Source organism: Acanthisitta chloris, unplaced genomic scaffold (genome assembly GCF_000695815.1).
Source record: "Acanthisitta chloris isolate BGI_N310 unplaced genomic scaffold, ASM69581v1 scaffold34989, whole genome shotgun sequence".
NCBI lineage: Eukaryota > Metazoa > Chordata > Aves > Passeriformes > Acanthisittidae > Acanthisitta > Acanthisitta chloris.
The window spans coordinates 44,053-58,278 of NW_008691494.1; the positions used below are offsets into that span (position 1 = coordinate 44,053).

Genomic DNA, 14,226 nt, shown 5'->3' on the forward strand with positions numbered 1-14,226 from the left:
TCCAGACAGACATAAAGGAGAAAGGATAGATTAAAGAAGTGTAACAATAGAGACCAATCAATGCAGTAAAAGCAAAGTGCAGGATGAAAGCAAGAAGGAGCTTTCCTTGAGGTTCTATGAAAACTGAAAAAGCAATCCCTAAGGGAGGGTCCGGACCTTAGGACTCCTTCCTTCCTCCCAAAAAGATGTCTTAATTGACAATATCAACTCAAGAGTTCTTTGGAAACATTAATAATTACTTCCTTTTTCAGTTCTACTTCCCCACATTAGCAGAGAAAGAGACACTTCCATGCCCAGTGCCACCATGGCAACAGTGGACTGGTTCAGAACAAATCTGGGACTGCTCAGATCCCCACAACACAAGACTTACTTCAGGCATAAAGTCTGGTAGTAAAGACAGAGTTATAGAATGTCTAATGTCCCAGTGAGTGTTCGCTTATCTAAGCTGGTTACTCACAAAAGAATGACAGGAACAATAAATGAAAAACTATTCCTTGGAATGCTGTCAGAATAAAACCACTGAAGCAATGTACTACACTTACCTTGTCCGAGTATGGTTCTTCAGTAAGATCAATGTCTTCTGACTGCAACTTGTTTTCTATTACCATTTCCAGATCCATTCCCCTGCTACAAGAGACTTTCCTCACTGAAGCAGGACCTAGCTTTATCACATGCTGCTGAACACTAGCAGTCTCTGGGAGCTCCGACAGCCAGGGTGGCAGTGGGCTAGGAGGGGTACTGGGCTCCTGTTCAGATGTCCTATGGACAGGTACTCCGTGACAATCAATGGGAGTGGATGAGCTGGCCTTTTTTGCTGGCAAACATGGTGCTTCTAGACTTGAATGGCTCCCACTTGTGGTCGTGGGAGGATGATATAATCCATTAGAAAGGCGTTCTCGGCATTTTTTGGCAGGGACGGGTGGCGGCTGAGAAGGATTTTTTGGTTGCATTCTTGCCTCATTTGTGCCTTTTTGCTCAGCTTCTAGACCTCCCTTGAGGACTGGAGCATAATCAGCCCGTGCAAGGTCATGAAAGCCTTTACTTTGAATTTCCAGAGGCGTCCTTGTTGCGTGATGCATCACTAAGGCAGACTGAGCTTCACAGTTTTTCAGAGGGAATGGAGCAGGCTTTCCACCTGCAGACTCCACTACAGAGCAGTCCAAGTCCTCAGCTGTTCCCTTCTGAGAACTAGCAGCTCCTTTACCCTTCTTAGTAATGCACTGATCTACCACACAGCTGCCTCTGTGAGACTGAGGTGGCAGGGCAGAGCCAGTTGCCTTTTTTGCTATATCCAGTGAATCCTGAGGAAAAGAACCTACTTCTTTGCTATTGTCCTGTAGGTTAGTATTGGATTCTCCCTGGAGATCATCCAGAGAGTGAGATCTTGGCCATGTATCTATACCCTGGGGGCCATCCAGAGTTTCATAGCTCCGACAGACAGCAACTGGCAAACTTCTGCGGTTCTTCTTCAGACCCGGAACAGCTGGAGGATTGACAGAGCTCTTCAGAGCACGGTGTGCACAACTCAACTGGCCTTCTTTCTTCCCCTGCTGTAGAGTTTCTATTGACTTGGTCAGGGGAAGCGTGGGATAATTTGATAGCTGGTTTCTGCTGAAGTCCTTGAAGCTATGCTCACTTGCTGATTTGGAGGGCAGAAGACAGGTTCTTCGAGTTTTACCTGGAAACAAATAAATCCACTATAAAGAAAGATCTGCAGCATATATAATGGATCACTTTCTAAATGCTTTTGAAATTAAATGATTTACTCTTTTTTTGTTAACTCTAAATGTGCAAGAACTCAGTGCCTTTTTAAGCATATAAATTCGTGAACTTCAGCTACATTATTGAAAAACTAGTAAAAGTGACCATGTAAGTAAAATGTATCCAAAATACTTAATATACTCTCTACTCTCCAATTTACAGAGATTTGAGGTTTAGCTCATACAAACCTTTTTTGGCGCAAAAATATCTTATAGTTAGAACTGATACACTATACACATTGCATGAACTGGTTTGACATCCCCCATGAAAAAACCTCAAAAGACCTACAATTTTTTTTTTCCTTTTCTAATTTGTTTAGTATATTAATAATAATGTTCATCTTCTAATGAAGTTTGCTAGATTGCACAGGATTTTTTTTAAATTACCCTGTTTGTTAATTTTTCAAGTGTGCCATTAGTGTTATTTCATCTTTTAAATGTGCAGCAAACTATTTGCAAATGGCAAACCAGAGAGCAAGAAAGTGCTGGAAGACTAGTTATGCACCAGCTGCTTTGTAAAGATAATTATAGGGACAGCAGTTTTATAGGAAAAGATCTTATGAGATGAAGAAGTGTTTTTCAAAACGGAGCTTCAAGTGTGACTAATCTTAGTGTTAGTCTCATGTCATAGAGTGTAATCAATGTGGAAGGTCTTAGAGATGTCCTGTTTTATTATAAACACTTAAGACAAGGGAATAATATCAACCACAAGTTCTTTGAAAGCTTTATTTTATATTTTTATGAGACATGCACCACCGATTTTAAACAGCGAAGTCCATCAACTCTACTTGACAGCAAAATTCTGATCAAAGGGACTGAGCCAATTAGAGTTCATTACTTGAAATATAAGGCCATTTCTCAAATACTATATAGACTTTTAAAAAAGTTTTCTTTTTAACAAGACAGAAGTAAATTCGCCTCAGAGCAAACGACTTCTTAGAATGACAGCACAACCTGAATAGTTACACTTTTCAGGTTGACAAAGGAACATTTTCCCACATGTACAGTAAGCCTTGTAAAATCAGGATAGACGGGGAGATAGAGCTTGAAATTTCTTTTTCCAATGGAAAAACACCCCCAAAACCTCAAGCCAAAAGATTTGTCTCAATTATATCAAAAGTCTGCAATAACAGCTGCCAATTAAAGGACATGAGACTTTTAGAGATCTGAGTTGCTTGGCTAACTACATTGGAAGTAATCTGGTGTACTTATAAGCAACAGATGCTTTCTTCTCATACAGCTTGCCATCAAAGCTTTATCCTGAAAGAAGTTCAGCGCTTTGCTTTTGAATAATATACACTGCTTGCTTTGAATATGAATGAAAGAACCTGTTCAAGCTAAAAAAGAAATAGGTTGCCTTCTCTTGCCTCTTGATCTGCTCAAGGAGCTTAAAAATACACAGTATCCAGAAAACTAGCAAAGAAAATGGAGGAAACGTTTAAGAAATAAGAAAAACACTGCCCTCAAGAAATGTTGGTTGCATTTACTGGTATGCCAGCAAGGTTATTGTGTGCCTGGAAGGATGAATGTGAGCACACAGGAACTCCTTTCTCAGAAACAGTATTGTTCATAGTTCAACCCAAGCTAAATATTGCCATTTCCCCAAAATGCTAATAGAGACACATCCCACGTTGAAGTTGGCTCCCTTGCTACTACCTTGAGTTCAGGTAGCTCAGAGAAGCAGCAGAAAGACCTCTCTGTCTGCACCTTTCCATGGAGCTAGGCCACCACCTTCTGAAAATAACTTGCAACCACATTAAAAAGACATGTTTAAGAACTGTGACATTCATCTTTTAGCGCCTTCAGGCACTAACGTCAATATGTAATGAGCATAGAAAGGAGTGTTCTCTTTCTATTATTCATATTTGCTGGTACATGTCTGACTTGTGCAGTAATTCACCCTATTGTCTGGGGCTTGCTGTCACAGCTCACATAACAAAATCCATGTACCTTCCTTTCAATCTAAAATACTGATCAGGGTCACACCAGTTTTAGGCAAACCCACTCTGGAACCTCAGCACTGAAAGAAAAGCTGTGAGAAATGCTACTACAGTGCAATATAAGCTCTTACTGAAGCCATAAGGGTATCTAGTAAGCAGCATTTCATTTCTTTAAAAACAGGGTATGTCTGTGCAAAGCACCAGACCAGAAAAAGAAGAAATGGGGAACAACAGAAGGAAGAATTAAAAAACAAGATAAATGAGAAAAGTAAAATATTGTGAAAGTAAAATCAAATCTTTAGTCCATTCCAGCCCTGTTATGCATAAAAAGACAAACATGGTGAGAATGGGAGGAAGTTCAAAACATTTTGTCTGTAACATATATAACCAAACATGCAATCTTTATGCTCTCTGCTTCAAACCAGTTTAAGAACTAGTGCTGGGTTCAATGCTGTTGCTTTGTACAAAGGACACTGGTTGAGAATGTAATTTCTTTCATATAGATTTAAGCCAAGACCAATATCAGGTCAGCTGTGATTTCTTTTCATCCACCTTTTTCTTCCCTCCTCCTGACAAATATAACTTCATTAAGCTTTTGAGACATTAAGAAAGGAAGGCAATATTTCCTGAAAACAGACTTTCAAATATGTTTCGAAGTTGTTTTCATAAAGTAGAGAATTATACAAATAATGCTTACAAATGTAACATTCCCTGCTTTAGGAAAAAAAAGACAAACAGAAAACAACCTACAAGGGTTACAGTGTATAGCTAGTAAGGCTTAAAATACATTTTTTTATGTTAGAATTTTTGGTAATAACTCAGTCTTATAAATCCTTGGTACAGTTTAGCAGCCTGATGCTTTTCACAGTGCTTGTCAACCACAGCAGCATCTCTGATTTAAATGTGTGCAGGACACAGATGTCTGGGTAAAGATTACAAAAGTGGTCCTTGCACAAAATGAATGAAAAGTTTTATATTTTTTCCAGGTTCAGTTCAAGCTACAGGCAGTACTTCAGCTCTTTAATGCTCTGGTGCAGTTTCTGCTAGACAAAGCCGTGTCCACCTCTCACGATACATCTTGTTATTAGAATACAGAGAAACAACTTTGAAATTCCCCATCATCATGGACTTGGAAGAAAGGAGACTAACTTGGGAAGTATTTTTAGAGGTACCATAGCTACAGCACCAAATTTTCAGTGTTTCTCTTTGTACTTTTTTTCCATATGAAAGATAAACCTCAGAAATTTAGTATGTAAAACCAGACACAGTATGCATTCAGCTGCTTGTCCAAATCCCAGATTTTATTAACTACATTTTGGCACTGCTTTCTGTGGCTATATTTTGGGTGCATTTCAAACAGCTCTGTTGACACAACTAAGATGATGGCACCACAGGCAGTACTAGCCTCATTGCTTTTTCTATTGATTACAAACTAGCAGAAATGCACATTACATTAGGCAATGTGGCCACCTGTTCCATTGCTTCCTTTTCTGACTAATTAGGACTGAATGCTTAAGTGCTTGGGATGCCTGCCTGGCACTAAGGAAATCTGGGCTTCAGTTTATGAACAAATTAGAGAATACCCTTATCCCACTCAGTAACGCCATGGTTTGTCTGCTTATTCAGCTCTGTGCATTGCATGTGCAATTCTGTTCTCTACATGTCTCCTTACAAAAGCTGTACAGCACAAGTAAAGGCTGAAAGAAGTCAGGCATGACCCAGGACATGAATGACCTGCAGGCAATAATTAATAGGCCTTCCCAGACTAGGAAAGAGATGACTTGGATAGGAATATGACAGATTTCTACACACAGACACTGTTAGGTATGGAGGTTCTAAGGAAGACCAGGGATGTTCACAAAAAGCTTCAGGAAAATGGACGAATGCCAGGAAACAGTACCCCATTTTTGAAGTCCTTAAATGATTCATTCCCCAAGAGTGTCCTGGGAACCATCAGATATGTTTGTTCTGTTCCTATACTGTCTGTAGCTATCTGCTTTTGGCCAGTCCTTTGAGAAACAGATTTCCGATATGGTTTCCAAATGCACGTCAGGCTGTTGTCACCTGCACACAAAACAAGCCCAGTAACTGCACCATTGTCAGAAGTCTAAAGGACAGCTTGCTCTCCCTGCCCTGTTTCTATATGAACTATCATCTGATCATGGATGGTTGCTTTCTGCTCTAAGGTTCTTCCTGTCTAACACTGATAGGTCACAAACTGTATGCTGCTTGCTCTCTGTGAATTGAAAAAAACCACAAAGCTGCTGTAAGGACACTGTGGATACCTAAGCGAATACTCAAACATTTCTGCAGCAGGACCCAGAGGAGTACCTATAAAAGCTATATCTGTACCACTGCTGTAGTACATAGCAAACCATTTTCTAGACAAAACATAAGAGCAGCTCTGAAATAGTGAACTGATGGACCAAAAGGTCCACAAAAGGACACTATACTAGTCATCAAAATGTTATGTATAATCATTCCTCACAAAATCTGAAGACTGGTTTCTTCCCAGAATTCATTTCCCCTTTATGAAGTGCAGTTTGTTATTGCTGATCTGTACATTATGTTTATACCAGACAAATGGTTATCCTTATATTAACAGATGAGAACCCAATGTATTTTGAAAACAATATGCATATAAACAACTATGGTCCATGAACTTTGCAAAGACGTTGGAGCACATTTCAGATTAACCAGCCTTGACAAAATCTCTGAATGAATCCCAAATCAAATATTCTTTTCAGAATGGTTTTCAAAACAAGCATTAAATGCATTTGTGAGCAAAAATGATGCAGAAATGCAGCAAGCCATGCATAAAAAGCACTATAAAATCATCCATGGCATTTCATGTTCTAGAAAACTCAGAGAGAAATATCAGTTTAAATATAAGTATCTAAGCAGACAGACAATGCCAATTGCTTTCTAAAGGTTTTATTATATTGTTAAAATAAGGAAAATGTGCAGGAAGCACTTTAACTTCAGTGTTACAGCTATCATTATGATGGCACTTAGAGATAAAAAGGAAAGAAAATTGTCACATATGCCATATATTTAGCTATGATTCTATTCCAGCATGCCTACTGGATGTGGATCCATATTCAAGAAAAAAACCTTCCCTGCTTTCAGGAATTTAGTACACTGTCGATTTCAGGCATTCAGCTTCAAAGCAAACTGCAATTTTCTTCAATAAATGGTTATTTTTGAGTGGCAGACTGACAGAAAATGCACATATTAAGAGAGCGATCTTTAGCTCATATTTTAAATTGGAAAAATGGCCACTAAAAGGGGCATACAGTATCTATTTATTCTGTTCTTGGTTTCCTGTTTATGCTGGATGTTAGTGATGAAACCAGGCAGTCTGAGGTCAAACCGTGGCTCAAGTGCTTGGACTGATAATGCCAAAGTCAAACCTATTTAATCTCTTTTAATATTTCAGCCCTAATGACAAATTCACACCATTCCTCAAGTAAAGCATACTCAGTCAGCACAATAACCTGATTTCTCCAGAACAGAGACAGCTATCTCTATTATCATCCACCTTGGTAGTTTTTCAGTGCATCCTCTTTCACTGATGCAGGATAAGGCAATGGGAACTGATATCACTAGCATTTTTTTTGTAGTTTATTTCCTTGACAACTTCTCTATTAATTTAACTTTCCAGTGTTCATGCACTAAAAAGTCCTAAATCTCTGCAGCTGGGTTCTGATCAGAGGAGAATGCAACATGCAACCTAAGCAAACACAAAAATATGGCCTAAAACAGAGAATGTTTTTACTTTACAGTTTTTTAATGGGTTCAGAAGAAATAATTAAAATCCCAGTAGAGTTCAGAGACTTTTCCATTGCCAATCCTTTAGACATGGACTGTTGGTGTGCAAGTACTGCATACCTCATGAGGCATGGTTGCATGAGAATATGGTTGGGAATGGAGAAGACAGAAATGGCAGTTGAGAGTGCCTGTTGCCTTAGGATCACAGACAAAAGGTTAGTTGTGAAATATGACCTCTTTCCTACCAATGCAAATGAAAAAATTAGAAACAGTAGCAATGAAAACCAATGGCTCAAGCCAAGAGGCAAAGAGGCAGTCAGAGCAAAGGAGAAAGTCAAGTATGAAGTAGCTTATGTTAGCTAGGAACAGAAGCAGAAGTACATGAAGTTCTCTACTGAAGAAAAAAAGACTGCAGGAATTATAAGGCTCATCACTGTCACCATTACCATTCTCCAGGTTTTCACTGCTTTCGTAGCAGCCAGAATCCCGAGGAGAGCATCCGGTTAGGCCTTGGCCTTCAATAAGAAGTTTCTCCTGAGATCCTGACTGGTCGCTGTTACCTAGAAGATATGAAAATACAGTGAAAAACAGGCAAACAGAAAATGCAGCTGAACTTCTCAACCTTTCATTTCCAACACCATTATCCTGTGTTTCCAGAGAAGGGCATCAAAGCTGGTGAAGGGTCCAGAGCACAAGTCTTATGAGGAGCAGCTGAGGGAGCTGGGTTTGTTTAGCCTAGAGAAAAGGAGGCTCAGGGGAGACCTAACTGCCCTCTATAACTATGTGAAAGGAGGTTGTAGACAGGTGGGGGTTGATCTCTTCTCCCAAGTAACTAGTGATGTGACAAAAGGAAATGACCTCAAGTTGTGCCAGGATAGGTTTAGTTTGGGAATTAAGAAAAATTCCTTCACTGAAAGGTTGGTCAGGAACTAGAACAGGCTGCCCAGGGCAGTGGTTGACTCACTATACATAGAGGTATTTTAAAAGACATGTAGATGTGGCACTCCAGGACATGGTTTAGTGGTGGACTTGGTAGTGCTGGGTAAGTGGTTGGACTAGATCATCCTAAAGGTCTTTACCAACCTCAATGATTCCATGATCTTCTCTGTTGTATCAATTATAAGAGACCACTGTTATATGCCCACAAAGAGTGAGCATTAGGAAAAGCCATTACAAATGAAATGTTGGAAACACTAATCCTATTTGGTAAAGGATTAAGCAATCATGGGAATGTATTTAACATGATGGTGTCAAAGATCTTTCTGAGACTTAAAAAACCCCCACCAACACCTAAAGGGGAAGGAAAGAGGACTGAAAAGAATCAAGTCAAGTAAGAAAGAATAAAATCCTAACCCTGATCTACACTCCAGAGGACCCAGAGGAAGGATCAGGATTGGGTCTGGCACATTAGATACTGTCCCCTAACAAAGGGTGAAGGGACATGGAAAACACTAGTGGTACCAATTCCTTCCTTCCTTGGTCTGTGCGAAGAGCCAAGAGTCAAGTGTGGTCCACCCAGGCTGCCATAGGCTGGATTCCAGGAATTTACCCAGAATGTTTGGCCAAAAAACATATTCTGTAAAGAAACTAAATCTGGAGCTGAAGATACAGAAAACCAACCTCATGATGCAAGGATACAGTTTATGCTGTGTTTTTTTCCTCCTGCAATAAAATGTCAGAAATGCCTATTCCAATACCGACTCTCAGCACATGAAAAGCAATTATGGGGTGGAACTATGTGCTGTTGCCCCTCCCAGGTTTCAGCTGTCTGGTCCCCACTTCTCTTTCTGCTCATCACCCTGACTCAGAGCTGGAATTTGTACTTTCCAACCACTGCATCTTCAAGTTTTCAAACCAAAATTGAAGGGCCCTGAAAAAATATTATTTCAGGGAAGTGAACATTCTAAATAGGTCTGCAAATAATGAAGAGAAGCTCATATGAGGTGACAAAAAGCTGCTGTGATATAAGTGGAAAGAATCTAGTTCCACAACTGCAGCTTTAGTGGGGGGTAGAGAAGGGCAAAGAAAGAGTGGATGCCTCTCTGGGAGATGAATAAGAAAGCTACATGTCAGTGAAAACTCAGGCCACACAGCACTGTCTAGAGATACAAACCACACATATCACCATAATTGAATTAAGCACTGCCCACTTAATAAGCAGCTGTTTAAACTGCTGCTATGGCAGTTTAAGCTAAAACAGGAATTTGCACAGAAGCAGCTGAGAAAGCCCTCACACAATCCATTTCACTGATTCTCTTTGGTGGATACTAAAGTTCTCCTGACACTTGGAGATTCACTACTGTCTCAGGTTGCTGGAACTAGGCCCTGCTTACTCCTGTGAGGCAAAGACACCATCAAATTCGACTGCCATGGCTTACTCTGCTTTCCCTCATCTTTGCAACCACTTGCCTGAGACCACATGTACTGTGGGCAAAACTGCACTGCTGCGTATTAGATAGGTGGGTCACTCATCATCTTCGCTCTTTGCACTTGACTGATATATTTGTTCCCTTTGAAAAATCATTGTGTTGTCAACCTGAAGCTACCTGTACAATCCTGCAATTCACAGTCCAAGAATCATGTGCATGTGCAGGCAAAATTAATTGACATTGCCCTTCTCCACAACCCTCTGGGATTTGATCTTTTTCTTACCCTTGACAATCTTAATCTCTTCCCTCTAGTCTACAAGTTTCTTCTTTCCTATTCTCCATGTCTCAGTCTCTTATTTTGAGTAAGTTATCTCAGGATTTATTCCTGAACATTGGTGTTCTAACACATTATGTGTTGTACACTTGATGTGAGTTGAATAAGTTGGGTGGCAGGGTTTACATGAACAGAAGAATTCCAGCAGAACAAATGCAAGTCTTAAGTCACTCCTCAAAAATCTGAGCTGTTACACAGGATTACCCTGGAAATAACTATATTAGGGAAAAAAAAAAAGATATCAAAATCCTGTAACCAGTTTTCTGCTTTAAGAAGTTCGCAAGATTCTTGGCAGAGCTCTAGTAGAACACAAAACCTCAAACATCCCACATACTATCATATTCCTGTAGAAGTTCCACTGCTGTGAGGAGAACAGCTCTGTGCTCAGGATCTCGGATGTTCAGTTCATCCAAATCTTCTTCTTCTAAAAGCTTAAAAGTATCCAGATCTTCATAACCATTGAATAGAAAAGTAGGCATGTGCTCCTGCAAAAAAAAGCAAAAAGAAAAAGAAGAGCTGTAAGACAACATACTTATTCAACTTACTTTGTCAATAAAGATACTTGAAGAGATTTTTGCAACCAGCAAAAAAAGCAGTAGTTAAGCAAATGCTAACCAGTGTACAATAGCAAAATATAGTACTGTAGCTCATATAAACACTGCTCAGAGTTCAGGGAGGTAGCTGTGCCAGAACTGCATATATTTTTGTATTTGGAATGCACTGTATTAGATGGCCTGAGTACAATGCTACCTGAATGCACAATATGGCACAGGTCTGTACAAAGGGAGAAGTACAAAGGGTGAGTGACAGCCACACCAATTTATCCCTAGCAATTCTGAACAGAAATGCAGAAGAAAACATCCTCTTTAAAGACAGGGTGACTATTGTTATTTTACACTTTTTGCTTGCGTGTTAGCTAGTGGCCACACTATGTAACGATTTACGGTGTCTGAGTGCACACAACTTGCAGCCTGCAGCATTTCATCAAAGCTGACAGGCAGTTCTGCCTGGCCTCAGCTATTTTCACTCTGCAGCTAAGACCTGATTCTGCTAAGTGGTACCACAATCCTTAGGATTATGAATCTGGTGCGCAGCTTTCAAAACTAACGACTCCAAAGGTGTGGCCCCCTTCCCACAAGCAAAAGTGAAGGGTAAACAGAGAGTGAGAGAATTTGGACCTTTAAATTGATGCGATCCAAGAGATCCTCAACTGACTTGGGCTGGGGTGGTCTGCTTTTCCGACGTCTCCTGGTGGGCCGCTTCGGCTTCTCTTCCTCTTCATTTAACACGTCCACGTAGATAAACTTGAAAGTACCAACTTTGTTGTTCAACAGGCCCATCCAAGTGCCCATGGGGGGTTTGCTGATTATATCAATGATGTCACCTTTCTGCAGACCAAAGCAGGAGGAAAGCCATTTAATCATGTTTTCTGATTGATACTTAAGCAAACACACACTCTTGGGTTTCCATGACAGCTTTGTAGAGCACCGCTGCTGTTTTGTATAAATATCTCCAAGCTATGCAACCATCCAACACTGGTGTAAACAAGAATGTGCTCAGTGTATGTGAGCACAATCTCACATCAGATCTCCTGAGCAAAGGAGGCTTATGTTGAAGTGACTGTGCAACCATGTTGCTTTTCCTAATGTGCTCCTAACCCTAACAAAGAAATGGATGCACAACTGGTTTTGTATGCCTAAAAAGATTACCTTACATACATCTGCTTTAATAGGAATTAACTGCCCTTGGAATTTTAAGTGATGAATGTAAGGAGTCAGTTTGAACCGAATACAGCACAACTAAAAATAACAAAAGCTGATATGCAGAAAAATTAAAGGAGCGTGACCAGTCAGCAAAGTATTTCAATATTAACCCAAACCAGTTATATTAACTGAAATGCCTTTAAGAGACACTGTGCAGGTGCATGCACATTTCTTCCAAGGGTTTTGAAAAATTTTCCATTGAGGATTATTTCATTGTGGCAGACAGTATTTTTCTAATCTTTCAAACAAAATTCTTGTAAAATGCAAATGAATTTGTGGCACATTTTTATTTTTCCAGAAACTAAAGACACAAATTTCTTCCCTGGACATGGAGAAACATTAGTACTTAATTATGTTCTATAACATTTTGCTATAATTCAAGCAAATCTTAAATGTATCAGAGTAAGACAGGTTAAAGGGCTTCAAAAAACACAATCCATCAAAAGACTAAAAATTCTGTAGTTCTTGCAAAGAGCTCTTAATTTAGCATTTTGCCAAAATAAATGTTTGACCCCTTAAAAACAGATGTAGCTGGTACCTTGAGCTTCAGAGAATCTGTATCATAAGGACTTGGAGTAAAATCAGTGTGAACCCTGGCTCTTCCACAGAAAGGTCCTCTGTAAGGAGGCTCTTCATCATCACCATCTTCTGATTTCACACTCTCCCTGTTGCTGGTTGAGGAATCTGTTGTGCTCACTGTCTGACCACCTATGTGAAGGACATAGTATCAGTTCACAAAAAAAGGTCTTTGTGAAAAAGACTCAGATACAGAGGCAAGACAGAAAATGGGTCTTCTTTCCACAAAACATGGTAAATCGAAGTTTAAAGTCCTTAAATGCTGCTATTTCTTATACATACATGTGATGGGAGAGTTAGCTAATCTACTCTGCACTCCTGTTTTCCTGAATTCAGCTCCCCAATATTTAACTGATAAGATATTTAATTAGTGTCTCATCTATAGTACAACACAGGAGGAGATGTCATCTTTCTGGGAAGTTTTACTCACAAAAAAAGCATAGTGGTGTGAGGAAAATAAGCTCTGAATCCTGCATGAGGGTTTCAGAATCCCTCTCAGGTCTAGAAATTTGGTGAATAGTGAAGCAAGTTCAAGGCATCTGTATTCCATTTAAGGTCTGTTTTGTCTAGAGACAATCTTAACCAGAGAGGTTTTAAATGGTACTCCTCCAGTAACTAGTTAATGAGAGAATCTTAAAGTTTCTCTGGAGGGAGAGTGGGAAGCCCATCAGGAGTGCCCAGGTGAAACCCAGTGTAAAGATGAGCCTGTTTACTACTGGCTGAGGATTGTAATTCTCACTCCAATAATTGACATTATAATAGCAGGACCCAGCAGACCCAGCCAGAAAGTAGGATTTCACTTTTTCAGGGATCTGTATAAACACAAGGCAAACAAAACCCCATCTTCTCTGCACCAAAGAGCTTAGTCCTTTGTAAACCCTCAATAACTAACCCATCAGCCTCTGCTTTGTAACCATTGTTTCTGCTTTGACTTTCTCTGATTCTGCTTACTGTGGAGATCTCTGCTCCCTGAAGCCACAAAAATGGAGCAATGTGATTACAAGTGCACTTACTCATTGAGCTCTGACCGCTTAAGGAACTCCTCAGGCTCTCTACTGAGCCACCAGCTTTCAGCTTGGGTTTGTCCAGGGAGTCAGTGTCTGGTGGTGGCGACTGTGGAGAACCTGGCATGACCCCAGGGCTGGACTCCTGAAAGAGATTGAACCATTTCAGTTTGGTACATAGGCACTGACAGGAGCAACTTGCTCTTTTCCAAGGAAAATGGTTCTGTTTTCCTGCTCTTTACCACAGAGGGTGAAACCTTCTATCTCCTTATTTAGCAGTACACAGCTGGGGCAGAAACCCCACTTTATTAGGCATGATAGCGGTGACAGGAGAAAACAACCCAGTCTAAAAAAGCTAGCATTGTAAGTAGAAAGTAACATTACACAAAACCCCCAATTCAAAGGTTTTCATGACACATTGTATTTTTGTCATCAGTACTTCTAAAACAGCTAATGCCAAATTCAGCTTTCTGAATCAGGATTTTGTACACAGATGAACACAAATCAGACAATGCAAGTGAGGCATGCAGCAATGTATATTTTTTTGCAGTGAATTGTTGGTATCGCTGCTCATTTATCTGGAAGAAAAAAATTAGCCAGAAAATGCAGCCTGTGCATAGTACAAATATTCATACACAAAATACATGAAAAGATTTTGCTAAATGTGCAATAGGTTGTCCTGGTTTTACTCCAGTTGTTCTCCTCCCCA

The 14,226-nt window shown here is 39.9% G+C and overlaps 1 protein-coding gene across 1 annotated transcript in view; it reads right to left on the reverse strand.

The window, feature by feature from the left end:
- Positions 1 to 14,226, reverse strand: part of SASH1 (SAM and SH3 domain containing 1) — a gene marked incomplete at its 5' end in the record, with an annotated part of 17,272 nt that overhangs the window by 1,202 nt on the left and 1,844 nt on the right. The window contains 6 exons of the mRNA XM_009082251.1: positions 534 to 1,678; positions 7,918 to 8,031; positions 10,509 to 10,659; positions 11,353 to 11,562; positions 12,476 to 12,645; positions 13,527 to 13,662. Coding sequence (XP_009080499.1) covers positions 534 to 1,678; positions 7,918 to 8,031; positions 10,509 to 10,659; positions 11,353 to 11,562; positions 12,476 to 12,645; positions 13,527 to 13,662 — 1,926 coding nt within the window. The remainder of the gene's footprint in view (positions 1 to 533; positions 1,679 to 7,917; positions 8,032 to 10,508; positions 10,660 to 11,352; positions 11,563 to 12,475; positions 12,646 to 13,526; positions 13,663 to 14,226) is intronic.